The sequence below is a fragment of the Rhododendron vialii genome, chromosome 9a (assembly GCF_030253575.1).
Source record: "Rhododendron vialii isolate Sample 1 chromosome 9a, ASM3025357v1".
In the NCBI taxonomy this organism is placed as follows: Eukaryota; Viridiplantae; Streptophyta; class Magnoliopsida; order Ericales; family Ericaceae; genus Rhododendron; species Rhododendron vialii.
In genome coordinates, this window is record NC_080565.1 from 32,421,555 (window position 1) to 32,443,407 (window position 21,853).

Sequence of the window (21,853 nt, forward strand, 5' to 3'; positions counted from 1 at the left end):
GAATGCGATGCTCCAGAATCAAAGAGTACTTTAGCAAATGAGTTGAACAAAAGAAAAGTACCCTTCACAACAGAAGTTTCTGAGCCTGAAAAGTGGTAGGTGGGATAGCAGAAGCGATATTGAATACTCGTCCCTGGGTACCTTGACCCTGCACAAAACCTCCCCTCTGACCAGAACCCTGAGTAGGCGCGGAAGAACTCGCTCCCCTATCAACCCCGGAACTCTGAGCTAACGTAGTCTGACGAAAGTAAGGCTGCTGCTGCCTCAAAGTGCCCCTGAACTGTCGGCCCGCATTGTGCCCTGTTCCCATCTGCTGCACGGAACCTGACTCACTACGCGCTCCCGACCCCTGAGAACAGTTCCTTGCGAAATGATCCGCTTTACCACAGATATAACAAGTTTCCCCGAGGCGTGGACATTGAGCACGAACGTGTCCAGGTTGATTACACTTGTAGCACACAAACGAAGGTCTAGATAGAGCACCCCGAGTCCCCAAAGAAGAAGGTGGCAGCCTAAAATGCGACGAACTACCCTGCGGTGTCTGAGATGGTTCCCTTGGCCTTTTCCTCCCCTGACTCCTAAAGCTCCCCGACGAAGAACTCGCATTCACGGTCGGTTGTCGCGGTTCCCAAACTCCCCTATTACGTTGCGCCTCTTTCGGTATCTCAATGCTCATCGCACACTCAACTACCTCGGCGTATTTTGTCTTGCGTTGCACCATTACCATTCTCCTCACGGTATTATGCAGTCCTTTCTCAAAGCGTCTACATTTCTTCTCTTCCGTCGCCACCAACTCTGGCGCAAAACGTGATAAGGATTGAAATTTTTGTGCATGCTCCGACACTGTCATGCTCCCTTGTTCTAACTTTTCGAATTGGTCCCTCAATTGCTCACGGCTAGTTTCTGGAAAATAATGCTCCTCAAATAACGCCTCAAATTCAGCCCATGTAAAATTCTCAACGTCTGGCTCATCTACTTGAGCCGCGGTCCTTGCCGCTCTCCTTGCATCCTTCCTACTTTCTAGAACAGATTCCCACCATTCACTGGCCTCCCCAACTAGTTGCACAGCCACGATACCTACCCTGATGGTGTCTTCAGTGATATTGAGAGCTCTAAAAAGCTTACGAATTTGAGCTAGCCAATGGTAAGCCACCAAAGGGTCGCTACTAGTTCCATCAAACACCGGTGGATTCCTACAGCTAAACTCTCGCATTGCCACCGTGGCTGGATCCTCAACATTCTCCCTAGGAGCTTGGTTCAGAAGATTTGCAGCTGTAAGTGCTGCGACAAGATCCCTAGCAAGCTGATTCTGAACAAGAGGTACTCCTGCACCTCGACCGGCCCCAGCCCCCGGGTTCCCACCTGGGTTCTCCCCATGCTGACTAACCTCGTCCTCAAGAGGTACCCCACGGCCACGACCACGGCCTCGACCACCCCGGGTTCCAGCCCCAACTCGTCTGACACGCGTTTTCGGAGGCATCTTACTACATGATATAAGAAAGAGAAACTATTAACCACAAGATTATTATTATGAGGTCGAAGACCTCGACTCCCCGACACGGGTTAACAACTCTACACCACAAAACGATAATGAAAATGCAATGCCAAGTAATCACATGAATGTTAGTCACACAAGTATGCACAAGTTTTGTTAGAAGACGCGACATTTTGAACCCATGAGACGAAACGTCTCCCCACGGTCTCTAGGTGTTCTAAACCTATGCTCTGATACCAAGTTGTCACGTCCTCGATTTTAAAAACAATTATAAATGATTTACATAATAAAAATGCTCACAAATATCCGTACGGTACCCAAAAGATTACTGTGTTCTCATTCCCTTAGTTGCACTTCCAAGTCCGAAAGATTTCCAAATATTACTATGTCAGCTCGATGGCCCCAAATTATCATAAGTATCGAATTTCAAAGAGATTAAGGGTTACAATATTCCAAGTCAAAAGAATTACAATTTAAGTTACAAATACATCTTTCAAAATAAATTTACAAAGATGAATAAATAACTCCTTCAGTTAGCTCTCAAAAATAATGTCCACACTCTAAGCACGCCAAGCAATGCAAGCTATGGTTCCGGGTTAGCACCTGAAAATAATATAAGGCTTGAGCTACACTAGCCCAGTAGAAAAGTCTACACAAACTCTATATGCAAATGAGCGAGGCGAATGAACGAATGATGGAAAATCAAGACAACGGAGGAAGCACAATTATCATGAACGAGTGTCCCAAATTCTCCAATCTTTCTTTTATTCAACCCATAAATCATACCCGCTCAATTATGTCTCAGCATGTCGTGTCGCTCGGGTGTCTGAGCCGAAGCTCCTGCCAGGCTAATTTTGGGACCCTTATATCCCCTGCCAAGCACCCACCTTGAAGGTTAGGCCTTGAGTAATTATTTTGAGCATTAGCTCCTGCCAGGCTAATTATGGGACCCTGATATCCCTTGCCAGGCACTCACCCGTCGATGGGCCCCGAATGTTCGCTCGTCATTCACAAGCTCAAGCGTATCGTTCGTACAAATGTCGTATAAGGAGCCCATGTTTGTCATGTCATAGTTCCACAAATTTGATCAATTCCCATGTGTCTCACGTCACCCATGAGAACAAAACAAGACTGCCCAAGGTCTTACCATATATAATAATAATAAACCCATGGAAATATCCCCAGGCATTAGAAAAGTACAAATGCATTGACCCAGAAGAATTTAACCTTTGACTAGTAACCTACCGGTAGGAAATAGGAAACTACCGGTACAATTCAGAAACAGTGGAGGCACAGAGTTGGTTCGCTAGTGTTCTACCGGTAGAAAAAATAATAATACCGATAGAAGTCCGAGGATGAAGAAGGAAATCATAATCCTACCGGTACGGAGTAAATCCTACCGGTACAAACACAAAACAGTGAATACACGTTATCACAATAACAAGGTTCTACCGGTAGAAAAAAAAACGTCCTACAGGTAAGAATCCAGAATTTTGGCAATTTTTCATCAGATAACAAATTTTGATCCAGACTAAACAACAACCAATACAAGCTCAAAAAAAGCATGGAAATACTCAAATAAGACACAGGAGAACCCAAATAACATATAAAGAGAGGTAGAATTTCCTACCTCAAGTATCCAAACCGAAATCAAGGAGATTGTGCAAACCCTAACTTCCGGAGTCCAAATCAAGCAAAAATACACTGAACCAAGCTTTGTCCAACGGGATACAAGCTCGAATATACTAGTAGACGATTGAGTTAAGCTTGATTGTTGTGAGTTTTGAGTGATTGGATGAGTGAGTGAGAGAGAGACCGAGAGAGAGAACCGAGAGAGAGATGAGAATGAAAATGAAAAATAAAAAAAAGGAAAACACCTCCCTGGTATACACGAACACACATGCACAATATTATCCCAACACGCACAACTTTCAAACCTTGCACATAAGACCCCCACATTCATAACTAAACCATTTTCGTCCTTTTCTTTTCTTTTATTTTCTTTTACTACAAATATTAAAATTAAATAGGAAATTTACGGGTCTCTACATGTAAGCTCTATAGACCGAGCTCGCTTTTGGTTGGCTCATTCTTGACCAAAACACGCATTTGCATGTATTCCCTTTTATTGACTTGTATGGTTCTTTTACTTTCTTTCTAAAGTGTCTGTTTAGGGTTGTGAAAAGGAATTTGTATTTGACTTTTATTGAATACGATTCTGGTAGTCATTAGTCCAGTGTTTTCGGAAAGCATTGAAGCAACATTGAAGCTGGAAAATTTGTTCCAGAGACCATGAGGCGAGATGTCAAGCATTGACGCATTGAAGCAATATTGTCAAGTTGTGGCTTCTCTATAAAAATGGATTAGTTACGGTACCGAGCGCTGTATTCATTTCCCAGAGCTCTCATTTGCATCTCCAAACTTCTGGGAGTGCTAGGGTCTGTGTATTTTGAAGAAACGCGAAGATCTATGGATCTCTAAACCTAATCAAGTCATGACATCAAGAGGTATTCTATCACCTATGTTCAAACTTCAAAGCCAGTGGCCACATGATTCCTTCCCGTGATTTATCTTTGATCCTTGTGTGATTGAAGTAATCTAGTCAAAGGCCAATAATAGTCCTTGCATCAATCTTGGAATTTCATTCGGTATCAGAGCGGGTCCCTATAATGTGGAATCGTTGAGTTCTAAGCGGACCCTTGATTTGCAATGGAGTTGAGTTCAAACTGTCCTCCTGTGAAACAAAGGCCCACATTGTCTGAGAACCAAAGTAATATGAAGTATATAAGTGTGAGGGTTCACTCACTTCAATAGCTACCTTTCGGGGTCGAGTTTTACCCAAGACCATGTAACACCTTCGCCACTAGAAAGAACGAACTCTTCGCCGCTAGAAAGAACAAACTCCGATCACGGAAGGGAAAAGATGGAGCCTATTCAAAGGCTGTCGACGAGGATGTCTGGAGTACTGCATGTGAGGTCAAATATACACCTCCAACTGAAACTGGAGTCGTCATTCCATAACTAAGTGCGAAGTACACCAAAGACTGAGAAAAATGAATGGGCGACAAAGGAGTTTTACCGCATCAAGTCATCTTCAAGTTGCTTTCAATCAACTACGTTCAAACTTCGAACGAAGAACTTTTGTGAAGTTCAAAAAGCGTTTTTGGAAGGCTTTTGGATTCAAGATTTGGTGATCATGCAAGGGACAATGAACGTGAGTTCGACATGAAATTATTCTTAGGATTCGATGAGTAAGAATAATATTTCTAGTGCATGACTTCTTCCCATGGTTTTCATCCATTTAAGGGTTTTCCATGTAAATCTCTATACCCCGTGTGATTGGTATTTTTGTTAGGCCTGTTTGCGGTCCGGATCGAATCGAATTTTCTAGAAATCCAAGGACCGAACCATTAGTTACGATTTTTACAAAATGAAATTCTTGTCCGAACCAAAAGTCTCACGGTTCAATTCCAATCCAATCTGTGACTCGTGGATCAATTACGGTTTTATCCAACGGAGTACATTAATAAGCCCGGACATATTTTTTTTTATTTCTCACAGGTATCTTTAAAATCACGTTATGATCATATTGAACGGCTTGGATCATCAAAATTCAATCGGTGTCTATGAGGTCTGCACGTAAGCTAAGTAAGGGACTTATATATATATATATAATAAAACAGAGCAATGTTTGAATTCAATAGATAACCAACACTCAAGATTTATCCCTATCCTTCCATAAATCTCTACCCTTCATTTTACAATGGCATTTTGGTAGATACTTGATCCGTCCAAGGGTTACCATAAACGGCTTTTTGTGGGAAACCCTACCCGCATCGTTATTCTCATCCTTCACACTCCCGTTGTCCTTTTTTTCTTTTTCTTTTTGGGAAAAATCACTTTCCGGCTATCTCCCTCTCCCTCCCTCTCTCTTTGTTCGATCGACCCACCACCATAGACCCACCACATCCCTCTCTCCCTCCTACCTACAACACCACCGCAAGCCCTCGAAAACCGAATCCCAATCGCTCCTCTCTGGCGATCCCGATTCGACACCACTAACACCACCGACCGGCGCGACAAGTCACCTCTGGAACCACCGCCGTTCGAGGTTCTCAGGGTTCGAATCGATGGCATGTAGTTCTTCTTCACCCCAAAAGGTTTGTATTTCTTCACATCTTTCACTAAAAAAAAAGTACGGGTTTAGGGTTTGTTCATTCCCATGGCATAGACCGAAAGAACACCGATTACCTACATGATTCATGTTGTCGTAGGTATGAGTACTTCTCAGGTTATGGTTGTTCTCTCTCCAAGGGATTTCTTCTACCGCCAACTGTGGCCGATCGAACTTTGCGCTCACCCAAGTAGCGGGAACAACCGAGGTCAAAGGTAACCACTCTTCCATCATCACTGGTAAGCAAATGGGTTTCATATGGTTATTTTGAGTTTTGTTCTCGAGTTTTAAATTGAATAGGTTTTTGAAGTTGCAAAAAAGTCAAATTTTGTGGTTTTCAAACTCATTTGGTTCGTTGGTGGCAATTGGGCAGGTGGAGAAACTGAAAGTGGAGCAATGTAGGTATACTTGAGGAAAAATGGGTTGAGGTAGACTGGGAACAAAGACACCCACATTGGGCGCATTAAAGAGCATCTAAGGTAGTACTATAATGATTTCCTAATTGTTTGAACATGGTTTCCATATGCTGTTGTTTGAATCAATATAAGGATTTCCTAATTGTTTTACTTAGAGAAGTGGATAGCTAGCACTATAATGATAAGCTACGCCTCACTGGAATTAGTAAATTTCACCACATTCGAAACGCAGTACGTGCTTCATATTCCCCATCTAATGACTTTGAGAGCTTAGTTTTGTATATTTTGATGGTCCTCTCCTAAATTTCACCACATTCGAAATGCAGTACACTGGTTGGAGAAAGCACTGTGCTTCACATTCGTAAGACAAGTTATCAGATTCCCCATCTAATGACTTTGACTTGTATTGTTTTTGTCACCTCTGTTTTGAGAGCTCAGTTTTGTGTATTTTTATGCTCCTCTTGCATATATGCAGGTGATGTATTCCAAAAGTTTCAATCGGGAATTCAGAATACAAATTCTATTACATTTACACAAGAACTGAATTACAATATAATGAAATTACAAAACCGAAATGAGAACCGAAATACTAAATATGGACTTGTGAACCGAAACCCGTGTTGCACACGGTGTCCTTAAAACAGATTCACCGCCTACCGGAGGGTGTTGAGGTTACTCGGCGTCTGTCTCCCAGGATTGATCCGGCTCGGACCACGAACGTCGGAACACCACCGAAGAACGTCTTGGCGAACTAACTCAGCGTCTGTCTCTCTCTCACACTATATCAGAATGCTAGTGAATTCTTGGGTGAATTGGTGTAGAACTATGCTGTGAAATACTCCTTTTTATAGGCAGAGCATGACCCTAATAATGCTGCCAGCCTTCAATACGTGGAGTAAATGGCAGAATGAATGAGAAAAAAACCCCACAATGAATAGAGGTAACCCCCACCATGAATATGGGGAAGTAAAGGCCCCCCAATCCATTCAAATTTCCAACAGGTGATGCATGCAAAGGGGATTTGGTGGCTGTCCTCATCAAATTTCCCTTGGGTGGTATGATTCTATTTGATACTTCCTGTATGTATCTTCTTAAAAAAAAAAGAAAGTTCCATGTTTTGGTTGGATGTTTTTTTTCTTTTCTTTTTTGTGGTCAATATTGGATGTGTTTTTATTTTTACACACATGCATCTCACGTGTTTGTTTCTTATTTTTGTTCTTTATGCTCTATTTAACTTAGTTTTTCCGATGATTCCCAATTTAATGAAATATCTGATTTGAACACTTTAATGAAATATCTGAAATCTCTCACTGTATCAAGTCCTGAATTTTCCTAGAGGAGAGGTTAAATTCACCCCCGAAATGAAGTTCATATCACAATCCTCCACGGAATGGATACGCTGCTATAGAGTTCTTGATGACAATGGTTAGCCAATTACCAAATTACAATTTTGTTCGGGTAGTTTTTTATTTTGGCCCTATCATAACAAGCCTCTATCATTGGTTTAGGATGTAGAATTGTGCCGAGCATTCTGCGTTTTACTAACACGCTTTCAGAGACTGGGAAAATATGTATTATTTTGGGTTTGCTCCTATGTATTTTGAATTATGATTGACTTTCTCGGTTATGCATGAGTTTTTTCGGATATTGATGATTTTTTAATCCTTATGTCCCTTTGTTTGTACACCACCTGATTGGTTAGATTCCTTTGATGGAAATTTCAGCAGCTGAAGAAAACCATTTGACACCTTCAAATTGCAGCTTGAAACACCTCTAGGCAATAAGAACAGCATCAGAACTTGCCACCAAAGAAGACAATAGTAGCAGTAGAAATGAGCACGGAAGAGCCCAATAGCAGCAACAGAAAAGGACACCATATGGAAGTCCATATGCAGCAAAAGTGACAACCGAATTTGAGACCAAAGAGTAACAAGAGCAACAACACAACAACAACAAACCACAACAAATGTACTTCACACTTAACAACATACTTTGCAGAAAAGGTATGATTGTCACCTTTATGGTGTGAGTTTCTCCTATATGAGCAAGTGTTTTTAGGTAAAATTGTGGCTACATGATGTAGTTAACTTATCAAGATTGTTCCTCGGGGATTTATTTGTTCCTTAAAGCTAGAATCGTGTAGGATCAATTGTTGGCTTCAAAATGGAGAGGAGATGTACCTTAAGGCTTCAGTCACAGTAGAATACTTGGTGTTGCTTATTGACCCTTTTGTAGCTTTGTCAAGCTGACCCTTTCATTTAATTGTGTTCTCTATATTGGAATTTGTAGGTGTTTCATGATAGTCGTTTATTTTTCTTCAATCGTGAATTGAAACTATCTTAGGTTGGTTGATTCATGTACAAAATTGTGATGCGTCATCGTGATCAATGTGCCAAGTTGAATACTTACATCCTTTTGAGTACTACACTCATGAATTAGATGGCTTTAAATTGGGCATTGTTTCCAGAAGTTTAGTACTAGCCTATACTTATGATCTCCCCGAACATCTCCTTGTCATTCCTTTAGGCACGGGCGATTTCATGAATATGCTTGGGTCATTATTTTTTGCATAGTTGAATTTGTTGGACAGGGGTTGATATATTGTGCATGAGTCCAGTGTTTATTTGCTTGTGTCGATCATTCGAGCTGTGTCTTCAGGCACGGGCATGCACTAGTGTGTGTGTGTGTGTGTGTGTGTATATATATATATATATATATATATCAGAGCGGTTCTCTGGACATCTATAAAAATATCTAAAAAAACTTCTCATAATTCCTGATCAAATTTCAATGATTCGAGTTGCTCAATGTGATCAGAACGTGATTTTAAGGGTACCCGTGAGAAATCAGCAAAAAAAATGACCTGGAAGGGCTTGATCTGAACAGTTCCGAATAGTTTTTTATTGAACGGTTCAAATAAAAACTGCTCAAATCAAGCCTTTCCCGGTCATTTTTTTTGTTAATTTCTAGCGGGCACCGTTAAAATCACATTCTACACACATTGAATGGTTTGGATCATAAAAATTTGATCGGAAACTATGAAATTGAGATTTGAGATGTTTTTTTAAATGTCCCCGGAACTGCCCCGTGTGTGTGTATCTATATATATATATATATATATATATATATATATTATTTACATAAAATAAATATCTCACGGTCTAGTTCGCTTAATCCACGATTTTGTAATGAAAATCTGTCGACCAAACCGTGAGTCACGGTTTTCTAATTATTCAATTCGTGTCCGGACTATTATTCCACGGACAAAATTCAAAAGGTATGGATTGTGGGATTTCGGTTGGTGTGCCGTTGTTGGTATGGTACTTGGATATCTCGCTGAGGTGGAGATTTGTTGGATTCGACTCGATTTTGGTCTTCCCAGCTTCCGTAGCTTAGACCATGGCCTTGGTGGTCTGGACAAGCGATCAACATGTGATTTGGGAGCTTGTAGCAGGCTTGGTCCGGACCAAGGTTTTGGTGGTCTGGACTAGGGGTCACCAGGGAGGAAGAATTTGCTCTTAGCATGTCTTGTCCGAAGCTGGTCCAGACCAGCGTGCGCATTTCAGTCGATTTTGGTTATATTTTGGACCTTCTAAAGATTGGTTTTGGAGTTTTCTTTTTTGTTTTGGACTCTATATGCAAAGGAAACATAATCTAGCAAGGATTCTAGCTTTAGGAAGCAATTTGTGGCTATAAATATAGCCTTGCCTCTTATTAGGGTTTGGACTTCTGTGAGTGAATCCCTTTGAGAGGCCTCTAGGGGGTCTCATCTATAGAACCTTAGGGTTTGTTTGTTTGATTTTCATCTGCTTCTGGTTGCACCTTCTATGATGGGTTCTGTAGGCCTTTGGCCATGTTGGAAAATTATATGCATTACGATTATTTATTTTTTGATGATGTGTTTTTATTCCTCGGTAAAATACAAATTAATTGTCACAAAGATATTTCTAAACTAAACTCCCTTGACCCTAAAATATTGCACAAGTCTCTTTGATTTAATGTACTATTCCCATATAGACTTAGTGAGTTCAATACATGAACAAACGAATCTATTTAGATGAATTTTTGAGGAACAGGTTGACGAACCGGCTGACAGACCAGAGAAGTGTGTCAATCGGAGGGCACCGGACGAACAATCGGACGACAGCCTGGTTGACCACCTAGACGACCGATCAGAGTAATTTCTGCTGATCAGTAAAGTTCCAACGGCTATATTTTCCTCTGATCAACTCTCCAACAGCTCCAATATTTTATGAACGACTAGTAGGTGGATGGATAACTATATAAGGGATGAAGAATTCATTGATGAGCACCAAGAGACAAGCTACAACATTCTACATCTTTCAAAGAGCAAATCCTCAAAAGATCAAGCCTACAATTCTCCTTGTTCTTCCACTTTCATATTTTCCTTGAGAGAAAATCTATTCAAGTCGTGAGCAATTATCTTTTATACTTTCTTCACAAACTTGTAAATCCTAAGGGAGTGTTTGAGTCAAACACTCGAAAGCTTAGAAGACCAAATCTGTGTTGAATTTGGGTGTTATTGTTTTCAAGAGCTTTCGGAGAAAACTCTTGTGGTTGCACTAGCTCCTTGGGAAAGCTAGAGGTGTACGGTTGTTGTAAGCACTCGCAATACTTACTACTTGTAATCTTTTTGGAGATTAGTGGAAGTGGATTAGGTCGGACCGTGGACAAATCTGGACCGAACCACTATAATCGGGTTCTATCTCTCTAACTCTCTCTTTTACTTGCTCATATTGTTTCGATTAAAAAATTGTTAGAGATTATTTTTATTGGCAATTTTAATTAGCAACCCTATTCACACACCCCCCCCCCCCCCCACCACCACCCCCCCCCCCCCCCCCCCCCGCGTTGTCTTTTTGGGTAACAGGCCATTTGGAAGATCATTTGTTTCAGTGATTCTTTTTGGTTGAAACTGTATGGTTTCGTAAGAATCAACTGTTTCTGTGTGACATCCGGTCACGTTTGTGGAACAATATTCCGTCTGTGTCTCTTTGTTTAAACCCTAGGGGTTTTGTGAGACTTGATGAGAGAGTCTTAATTTGATGAGAGATTCCAATTGGGCTTTTAATTTGGTGAGAGAACTTGTATTTTGGGATTTGTGAGAGTCTTTTTGTGAGGGCTTTGTTTGTTTGTCACTATTGTAGCTCTTCGGAGTATCGTTCTCTTCACATAATGGAATCGTCTCTCATTCGCTTGCCCGTGGAGTAGGCTTACCGCTGTTAGCCGAACCACGTATATGTTGGTCTTTCCTATTCATTTTCTTTATTTGGTTTGGTTTATCTGATGCTTTTTCGCATATGTGTTTGGTTTGGTTATTTTCTCAATATCACGGCCATCAATAATCGTCAGATTTCTGTTGGGTCCTTCGGAGGCCCTCCGCACAAACACGGATCTCTTAGGTCCGGACTGGTTTTCATGATTTTGCACAGCCTTCTTTCTGTGTGTGTGTGTGTGGTGTGATTGAAGTAATCCCGTCAAAGGCAAATCGTAGTCCTAGCATCAATCTAGGAATTTTAGTAATAAATCACGATAGCTTTACTTCAAAATGACTTCATCAGTAATTAGTTCTCTTCTTGGCCTTCTACCTCTTTTATCACCCTCAATACAATTCAAAAATCATCCCGGCTCAAATCGTTTTCTATCATTCGTCGTCATTCAAAATCACCCTCCTTAATTGACCTACATTGCAAATGACGATCCCATCTCCAATGGTTAGTACAATCTGTAGTTGTTTTCACTCCAAACTCTTCCCTAGTGCACTCATCACTTTCTGGCTTGACTGAGTTGGGATTGTAGGCTTATTAACTTTTTTGGTTCCCAAAGTATTATTTTTGTCTCATTTTCATCCCTGATGTAAACATTGAAGATATTTAGTCCCCAACGTATCAATTTTGTACCAATCAAGTCCCCAAGTCTAATGTTGTTACTCCATCTGTCAAAATGAGGGGCATCCTCGTCATTTAAGTCACCCCAAATTCCTGTCAAAGAGAAACGGGGAAAAAAGAAAAAAAGAGAAGAAGAGAATAGAGAGATGTGGCTGTGGGGGTTTCACGGAGGTGGTGGTGAGAAAAGATAGTGGTTTGGGTGAGGGAGGGATCGGAGACAAAGTGCAAAAACCTCAAACCCCTCGAAACCTAGTTCAAAACAAGCGAAAACAAGGTAAAGGGTTGTGTTTCTCAGGTCTGCATCCGAGCCTACCTTGACTCGGACAAGAATGTTGTGTTTGTGGCCGATTTTGACTCGGTACTCACCAAGGGACTCGCGGGTTACTGGTTCAAGGGCTTTTGGGTCGGTTCGTGGAGGAGATTCTACGGGTTTCACTTGATTTTGTGGTGCTTCTGCCTTCTTGTGTTGCAACAAAGCTTGATGACGCCGTCGACGAATAATGGGTTCTTGAATATGTTGAAGTTGATGCAAAGAAGGCTTTGGAGGTTAATAAGGAAGCTGAAAAAGGCCGTGACTTTGGTATAAAAAGACGAAAATCCTGTGGAGGGTCCGAATTTGAGCTCAAAAAATGGGATTGTAGCTGAAAAAGATAGAGTGATTTTGGTAAAAGATGGAAACCCCGTTGAGGATTTGAATTCGGATTTCATGAAATGGGATTGGGGGTGGGGATTTGGTTGTTGGAGTGTGCTCCGAAGTTAGTGGTCATGATGATTTAGGATCATTTTTCCGGTTGTTTTTTTATAGGAAATTAGGGGTGGGTGAATGACGAAAATGCCCCTCATTTTGACGGATGAGACTAATGGTGTTAGATTTGGGGACTTGATTGATACAAAATTGATATGTTAGGGACTGAATTAATGTCTTCAATATTTACATTGAGGCCGAAAATGAGACAAAAGTAATACATTGGAAACCAAAAAGGTTAATAAGCCTGGGATTGTACCACTAGACAATATTAGTACAACATTTCTTGAGAATAGTACCAATTAGACATACTCCAATATGGATCATATGGGGATCGATCGTGGAGAAAATTCCTAGTAGTATTTTCTAGTAAGATCGAGACTTACAGTTGGGTAATGTGGCAAACAGTCCCATTGCAATCGCATTTGATACCGGGACTGTAATCTGTATTGTAGACGTCCCAGGTAGTTTTGATGGCGGTTCCACTGCATGGTTCTCCACTTATGTTCCATTGATAATTTGTTGAGGATAATGATAATCCCCATTGGTTGAAGACGGAGTTCAAAGCACTCACTGTCCGAAATTCCAAAAAAGAAAAGAAAAGAAAGAGTTAGAGCTGACATAGTAATCTTGTTGTTTCGAAAAGAAAGTACTATACCATAACGCAAATTAATAGTCAATTGGCAATACAATTCTACAGTTTTATCGTATAATTCTTAGAGAAAACATTCTTTCCGGAGGCGGAGGAAAAGGGGGGTTTTCTGCCACCCCTGTGGGCCTCTTTCGTGATTTTTTTTGGGTAATCCGAATCATTCATCATATAGGGCTTGCAAAATAATGTATCCACGCGAAAAATCAACTTGTCCGGATATCGATAGATATGTCAAAAGTTGAGTTTAAGATGAAAAAATAGACGACTGTGAATAGTTTAACTTAAAAAACAGTTGACAGATCCATGCTGTCCATATTTCCGAACAAAACTCAACTTTTGACACACATATCGATATTTGGACAAGTTAATTTTTGCATAGATACATTATTTTGCAGGCCTTACAAGATGCACAGTTCGGATTATCCCAAAAAAAAAAAACGTGTGGTGGGGCCCCACACTAGGGTGGTGGAAAACCCCTTGTTCGCCGGCACTTGAGAGAATTCATTCTCTAATTCTTATACTTCTACTACCGCTCGAAAAAAAAAATAACACACTTCGGTCAAGCTTTACTTAAGACAAGGTCAAAGGAGTTAAATTTGGATGGTGACTCAATTCGTTGAAGAAAGTGTTGAAAAGATCAAAACTTGATTTTAGTAGACACATGATACATGAATGGTGCAATTTATGTATGTAGTTCATGAGTCTAGTTGAAATGTTCATGTATGCGTGTAAAGAGACATCTAGTAGTTTGTATAGTTGGCTAGGTTCCAATAACTTTATTTCTTCATTGTATCCAACTTTTTCAAAAAAGACATCTAGAAACAGGTAGCAGCAATAACTGATTTTCTTATGGAGCAGTCAGTGATGTTCATATTGATCTATGATGAGACGCTACATCAAGTATTGGTTCAACCTCATAATTTTATTGTGCTATTTCTAAGCTCATTTTTTGTTCAGCTCTTCTGGACCAATCTAAAAACTTTGCGCAACATTGAGTTTTTGCGGAGTCTATATAAACTATGTACTCTAGTGATTGTGATTCTAAGGTGTTACCAAGGTGATGGAAAGTAGAGAGAGTGATTAGAAAGAGTGAGGTTGAGTGGAGTTTATGCACCACAATGAAGTAGTCTGTGTAAATGAACTAGCGTGAAGTGTTTATTACACAAATACTGTGTTATCTCCTCCCTCAAATCTCTCCTACTTGTTTATGTGGGAAATATTCGTTAGAATTTTTGCAAACTATAATAACTAGAAAAAACACCACAACAACAAAATATTGAGAGAATAATACAAGCTCGTAAGTAGCAATTTAAGAGAAAACTTATGTAGATCGAGCCACGCATAAAGAGTTGTCGTAAGAGAAGATACGTCCCATCTTGCACTGAGTTGTATGACGTTCCACTCCCAAGATAAAACAATCCTAAAAAGGTTTGTGTGCAGCTAAAACTTTCTTTGAACCAAAAACTGCCCATATGCTCAAAACAATGAAAATATGTATGTAGTGAAACTCAAGACCAAAAAATCATTTGTGTTCCGCCCCATGACCTTCTCTGGCTTTTTCTTTTCCTGTAGAAGAGTAATATGCTGGGAAGTGTGTATCTCTATGTACTGACTTGGTATAGGTATATATATACGTGGATTTCCAAAATCAAGAAACCAGCATAGTGCATGTAGTAAATGTTATATATGATGATGATAAGGGGAGGGTAATGAGGTCAACACAATAAATGAGCAAAGAATCCAAAGCCATATTAAATGTTAAAATTTTAAATTATCTCCAACAGTTTAAGTGTAGTTGGTCCATCGAATTTCCAACACAAAGAAATTTCAGAGGAAGCAAACTAGTTATTTTGAAGGACATCTTTGGACAGCATAGGTTGGGGAAATAAATTGTGGAGAATAGGTTGGGGGCTTAGGGCCGACCTTCTAAAATTATTCTCTTTTTTAGGATGATATGATGAGATTTACTACCGTATTCCTGAATTCGAAGGAATATTGCCACTTGAATTCCTCATTGTGCAATACGTTGGTGCCTGCTACAGCGCTACTAAATACAAGTGTTCTGTTCGTGGAAAAAGAAAAAAAGAAAAAGCGAGAGAAACTACGTAGTTATTTGGGAGCCTACTTTTTTGGCTTTTCATTTTCAACTTTCTGCCTTTTTAACTTTTTGTAACAAGAGTAGTGTTTAGAAGATATGTGTTGAAAATAAATTATGGATTAATTTTTTTACGATGTTGCCCCTTTATTATAGTATATAAGTAATGTGTATGAATAATGTGTTAATAATTTTTTAAAGTTATATTGGGAAATTGTTTTCTTCTTTGTTATGTGAACATATATCTCAAACTATTTTTCAATTTATAGGAAAGAAATAAAAATAAGTAAAATAATGATGTGACGTAAAAGATTATGTTTTTTGGTTTGAAGACTTTTTTGTTCTTTATTTTTTGGTAATTGAAAGCCTCCAAGAAAATTTTCAAAGATTAAAATCCCGATATTACTGCCAATTTCAGAAGATTACCAATTATACCTTCTCTTAGGCCATCCACAATGGTATAATCAAAAGCAAATTGTTTTTGAAGTTAACAATGTTGGTGCAAAAGATGGCTCACAATGATATAATCAAACTTAGCAACATCCTTAAAAATAATCAAATTTTGGAATTTGGATTACCAAAACTAGCAACTTTTTTTAATAATCAAAAATTGTGAACCCCACACTACATAAGTTAACTGGTTCCCAAATTTGTATACACGCATGTTTCAACTTGTATTTTCTTCTTCTCTTTTTCGAGTGTTTCATCTTCATATTGCAAGTAATTTGTTTTCCTTGTTTTATTTTGATTTTCTTCCAATGGGCTTTGGAACTGTGACTGTGATTCCATCATTTTGGGAAGAAAAGGTGCTCAAAAATTTCATTAAGCGGGAAGGAGAATGGAAAGGGAAGCTCTGAATCCTCTGATTTTTTACCTAAAAAAGGAGGGAATTGATAAATTTCCAATCCCCCCCCCCCCCCCACCCGTTACAGTACCCCTTCTTTTTTTATTCCTAATAATTATATTTCTGTAATAAATAAATAAAAATGATTTAGGGTTTGGATCCTAATTGATATTTTCTCTCTCTCGACATAATATAAATTGTTGTCGGCACTATTATAGTATTGGGGTTAAAGTCTAAATAGTTTTAGTATTTAGTTTTGTACCGTATTTAAGTACTTTTAGTAAGTGGTTACCTATTATTTAGGGGATAACGTGGGTCAGTTATATTAGATTAGGGTTATATTATAAGAGATCGAATATTGAGAGCAGGGCGTTGGGAGAGCCGCAACAGCCGTGTAAAGGTTCTTGAGGCGTCCTTTGATAATCTTGCTTTCAATCTCAGTTGCGGTATGTATTCACGTTCTTCTTCATTTTGGTTCCATTAAGTTGAAGTATTACCTCTTGATAGGAAGTGTCAGAATCCTTGGTAACACATTTTTTTTCTTAGTGTCTAATTTACCCGGATGCAGTTTGAGAGAGAGAGAGATGTGCGATGTGTGTGGCGATGTGGTGGTTTGTGTGTGCTGTGAATGATGACTTTGGTATGAGTTTCATTTTAAATGTTGTCATCAGTGGGGTTTTGGCCGTATATGGTTCTTGCCATGGGGTTGTTGATGCCATGCCAATGAATGACAATGGCTATGGATGTGCTCAGTATATTGGGAACGAGATTGTAGTTGATTATTGGAAGGTGAAGTTATTAGTTTTGGAACAGGTGTCTAGCCCTTTCGTTGAGGAAAACAAATTATTGAGTTTGGAGTTAAGTGGGGTTTATAGCTTTAGGTTTCATCTTATTAGGTAGTCGTATATTAGATATGTTGATACAGTTAGCGATAATAATGTTATATGATTCTCTTTGTTCAGGTTAGCATCTTTTTGCGTACTCGAGTTGCATTATATTTGGACCCAGGTGAGTAGTTAAATATGTTAGGTATTTTTGCAAGATCCCAGTGTCCCTTAAAAATATTTCCTTCAGAAATTTATATGAATGTTTTCAGAGACTCAAAACTGTTTAAAAGTTGTTTTATAAATTGGCATACGATGAATTTTCTGAGATCAATTGTTAATATTCTTTTTGGTGAGAACTTGGTGGATATTAATGGGAACATTTATTTCGGAAGTCCAGGGAACTTAGGGAAAAGACCGTGTTAGGCCGGTGACCCTAATGCTCAACAGCTTTCTTTCGCCTGATCGTCTTAGGGAAAAGTACCACGGGCTGCCAACCCTGGTGACTCTAAGTTCAATATTGGATCCAATTTTGATGAGATTTATTTTGGCCATGGTACTATTTGATTGTGGTTCCCCATTGTTGATGGAGTTAATGTTGTGATCACCACCAAGAATATTTATTGATTAAATACTTCATTGATTAATTATTATTCTATTGGACACCTCGTATGCCAAATTATGTTTAATGGTAAATTATTTTCATCCCCGCTTTCAACTTTATTTAATATACATATACTTGCTATTCACTGAGCTCGTCAGCTGACGGATTTATTCCAACTTCTCTTTCAGGCATGTTGGGGAGTTAGGAAAGGATTTTGGCGGCATCTCGGGGATTTTCTTTTGTTGACCTCCTTAGGGTGTCTCATTCTAGTTTTATTTTAAAAATTGCTTCCGCATTTGAAACAATTGTTAGATAACAAATTCTTTTAATTATTGTTGGATTATTAGATATTGTTTGGTTCATGCGATGGTTGTGCCCCATGTTTATGATGAGCATATTTGGCTTTTGATTTGATTAATAATGAAAAAGCGATCATTTGATTTTCGGTTACTTTGATTTATTCAGGCTGCGTGTTCCATGGGTTAGCCTCATGGTTCACGGCCGGTCACTTCTTATTTTTGGGGTGTGACACCCCTTTCCCCCCCCCCCCCCCCAAAAAAAAAAAATAATAATAATAAATAAATAAATAAATAAATTCATAATAGGAGGGAAGAAAGTCATTGATTTTTTCCCCAAAATTAAGAGAGGGAATCGATATATTTTTGCCCAAAAAAAACGTAAAGGATGAATGGTGGGAAATAGGAGAGAGAGAGAGAGAGAGAGAGAGAGAGAGAGAGAGAGAGAGAGAGAGAGAGAGAGAGAGTCAAATTGTAGCAGACCTCTTATTTTGGTTATGGACTAAAAGTAACCATTGTGAATCTCAACATTGTTAAACTTAGCAACCTCTTAAATGAATAATCAAAAGCTGATGTGTCAACTTTTGGTTATCAATTTTTTATTATACCACTGTGGATGGCCTTAGAGATGATCCCAAAGACAAAAACACAAAACTGATGGACTGCTATGCTATACAGAATTGATGAGTTGGGTTCGAAAAGCAGTTAACGATTAGGAACCCAGGAACACTCTTTCTGCTGATCTTCAAACTTCCAAGGCAAATGTAAAATGTAGGGACATGGAGGGAGGTTAATATTTAATTATTTATTGAGGGGTGTGGTTATTTCCAAAATAAGTAAAGGGCAATTTGGTCTTTTTATTTCCAACAAACATGAGAAGGAAAAAAGGAGAACGAGAAAAGCTCCCGCAAGCCTTTTTTGGCTTTTGCTCTCTAAACCCAAAAACTAAAAATGTGTTATGCCAAAACTCATATATTTGTTCAGCCCCCATACACCAATTACTGTGCTTCCACATGCAAAGCCATGTATTCCTACTTACCAATAAATAAATAAAATCATTTACGAAGGGGTAGCTGGAAAGGTGCCAACTCATCCCCAATTCAATGAAAGAACGGGAGGGGAGGAATTTCTCCCCCTCCTGGGGTTTTTTCATTTCCCGATCTTAAATCTTGGAGGTTTATTCTCATTTCCCATTCACCCCCATCTTCCTCCTCCCCAAACCACCATCCGCTGCCCTCCTCCGCCTATTTAGCCGTGTATCCGACGACTGTTTGTCACCGGTTTTTTTTTTTTTTTGGTGTTCGTGTGTGGAATTAATCCCCGTTTGTGGGGCTTCTATCACCCATGTGTGGATATTTTTGGTTTTTTTTGCAATGCTCCGTCTGTTTGGAGTGATGGATTTAGTTAGAGTTGGTTGTAGTCATTGGATTGAGTTCCCTACTGTTGGTTTAATCTTCATCCCTTGTTTAAGGATAGAGTTTCCTCTTGATGTGTTGTTTCTTAGCAATGGTTATTGTTTTGGCAAAAAAAAATTTTTCTCTTTATTTGGTTTTGAGTTTTTCTAACTACCTCTTTACATGTTTTTCTCTGTCTACCTCTCTACATGTTTTCCTAATTTTAACTTAAAAAGATGGAGGAAGTAGGACTTTCATTCAAGGCAAATTATTCAGTACTCCCGGTGCAAGTGGCATTGATGGTACTCCCTATAATTGAAAGATATCATCACACAATTTGACTCATTTATTATCTCTCAACTACTCAATAAAAGTTGATGATAGTACGCCTGCCGAAAATTCGCCACAACATAAATGGTTGGAAGTAGCACTTGAGTAACGCCATAGTTGGCACGGATCTCCCAAACAGGGAGGGAGAGAGAGAGAGAGAGAGAGAGAGAGTACCTTCGGAAGGAGGAGTAGTACCATTTTGAGCTCGGACAATCTGAACCAAGCCCAAGAGGGAAACAAAAAAAAAGGCCAAGGCATAAAGAACTGATGGTGTTGGTGATCCTCCCATTACTTTCTTCTTCCTAAGTCAAATGGATTGGTAATCAATGGAGATCCGTCCAAGCCTAGCCTATATGTACGTGTTCAGAACTTCAGATTATATACACTATTAGAGAGAGAGAGAGAGAGAGAGAGAGAGAGAGAGAGAGAGAGAGAGATTTTCAGAAATGGGCAGTGGAAACAGGCCTCTAATTAGATTGAGTCTACAAATACAAATCAAAGAACGCGTATACATAAATCACTGCGATGAAAAATCTTGTGGTTTGACGGGAGTGGTATACTAGCTACTACTATTCTATTGTTTTGTTGACTAGGGAGTGTAAATGGGGGTGTGGCTCCCATCCTACTCACAAGCACGTTGTAGGGGGCCGAAATATCGGAAGGTTCAAATAGTTTGATCGGAAGGGTCATAATGTGGACCCATCGTTTAGTTGTCTCAGTTTATCTGTAAGCACTACATGCAAGAAATTACACCATTACTAAAATAAATTTAGTCGCCTATTGTTGGACAATTACCGACTAAAATTATTTAGTCGGAAAATAATAATCTTTGCCGACTAAAATAAATTTTAGCCTGGAAATAATAACGTTTGCCGACCAAAAATAAATTTAGTCATCAAATATAAATTTTTCCCTAATTTGAAAAAATAATAAATAAAAAATATTTTCCGACTAAAAAATTTAGTAGGGAATAGGTAATATTTGCAAACTAAAATTACATTTCGTCGGCGAATATCAATTTTTTTCTAATTTACAAAATCAACAAATGAAAAACATTTCCTGACTAAATAATTTAGTAGGGAATAGGTAATATTTGCCAACTAAAATTACATTTGGTCGGCGAATATCAATTTTTTTCCCCTTTTACACAAATTTCAAGAAAGGAAATATTTGTTCCAACGGACATTGATCACGATGCAACCTTTCCCGATCTAAACAGTTCATTTTTTTTCCTTCTTTAATCATTAGATTTTTCGTAAATTTTTGGCTTGATCGGGTTACGGAAAGCTGTCTATCAGCACGCAAATTCTTAAATAAACAGAATTTTGTTGTCAGATCAAGTGTCTATCCATAGGCGGTTAACTTCATTCTTGGTAGGAATGATCTAATTTGTATTACTTCAAAAGAGATGATTTGCATTTTGCCAAAAAAAGACCTCAAGCAGGGCTTGGTTAGTGCACTATAACACTTAAACGTCTCCAAACACACTAAATATCTTTTGATCTTAATTAATTGAAAAGTCGCACAGACTCCCAAAAATGACTAAAAAAATAGAATTGAGGAAGTAATAATTAAAGAAAAAAATAATTAAGGATTGTGCGCAAAAAGAAAGGGTTGGATCACTAAACTCAAATCGAATGTAGTCACGTTTCTTGGGAGGAGATAGTAGTTGGTGTTGTTGTACGGTGTGGTGTGGTTGCTGTGCTGATCAAGGTTCTGTTCCATGGTCTTTGCTATCTCTCGGCCGCCCTTGACATGGCAGCAATGAGGGTCTTGATTGGCGTTTTTTGGCGGCTGAACTTAGGGTCGGGTGTGGATCTGTTGTTTGCTCGTAGGTTTTGCTTTAGTTTTTGTTTACTGTTTTTTTTTTTTGGTTGATTTTCTTCCCCTACATGGGACTTTCTCCCACTCCTTGTGTGTGTTGTTTTGGAGGGTTTTCTACGTCGACTTGATGGCTTTTCGAGGTCAGAAATGAGTCTTGTCCTGAATGTTCAATTCGTTTGTGAGTTTAAGCCTCTTTTGTGGTTGCTTTCTTCTCTCCTTGGAGGTGGCTACCCGTTCGGCCGTTCCCGATA

At 39.1% G+C, this 21,853-nt stretch overlaps 3 protein-coding genes and 2 long non-coding RNA genes across 9 annotated transcripts in view; 3 read left to right on the forward strand and 2 right to left on the reverse strand.

Annotated features, from left to right (window-relative positions):
• The window catches only part of LOC131301121 (probable LRR receptor-like serine/threonine-protein kinase At1g56140), a 477,161-nt gene that overhangs the window by 361,022 nt on the left and 94,286 nt on the right, over window positions 1–21,853 (reverse strand). The gene's annotated exons all lie outside the window — the stretch shown is intronic.
• LOC131301143 (uncharacterized) overlaps window positions 1–21,853 on the forward strand; it is a 60,469-nt gene that overhangs the window by 29,694 nt on the left and 8,922 nt on the right. The gene's annotated exons all lie outside the window — the stretch shown is intronic.
• LOC131301153 (probable LRR receptor-like serine/threonine-protein kinase At1g56130) lies at window positions 1,986–20,385 on the reverse strand. The gene is made up of 3 exons (XM_058327334.1): window positions 19,953–20,385; window positions 13,126–13,312; window positions 1,986–2,098 (listed from the first exon to the last, which is right to left on the reverse strand). Exons 1-3 carry the CDS (start codon window positions 20,065–20,067, stop codon window positions 2,092–2,094), a joined length of 309 nt encoding a protein of 102 aa, XP_058183317.1. The 5' UTR covers window positions 20,068–20,385; the 3' UTR covers window positions 1,986–2,091.
• Window positions 5,205–9,176, forward strand: LOC131301167 (uncharacterized). 2 transcript variants are annotated; one of them, XR_009191181.1, is made up of 5 exons: window positions 5,205–5,655; window positions 5,770–5,884; window positions 6,043–6,148; window positions 7,087–7,140; window positions 7,810–9,176. It is a non-coding gene; the product is annotated as an uncharacterized LOC131301167 (long non-coding RNA). The 2 variants fall into 2 exon arrangements; XR_009191180.1 differs by having other exon boundaries at window positions 5,205–5,884.
• On the forward strand, window positions 16,425–18,212 carry LOC131301172 (uncharacterized). The gene is made up of 2 exons (XR_009191185.1): window positions 16,425–17,338; window positions 17,947–18,212. It is a non-coding gene; the product is annotated as an uncharacterized LOC131301172 (long non-coding RNA).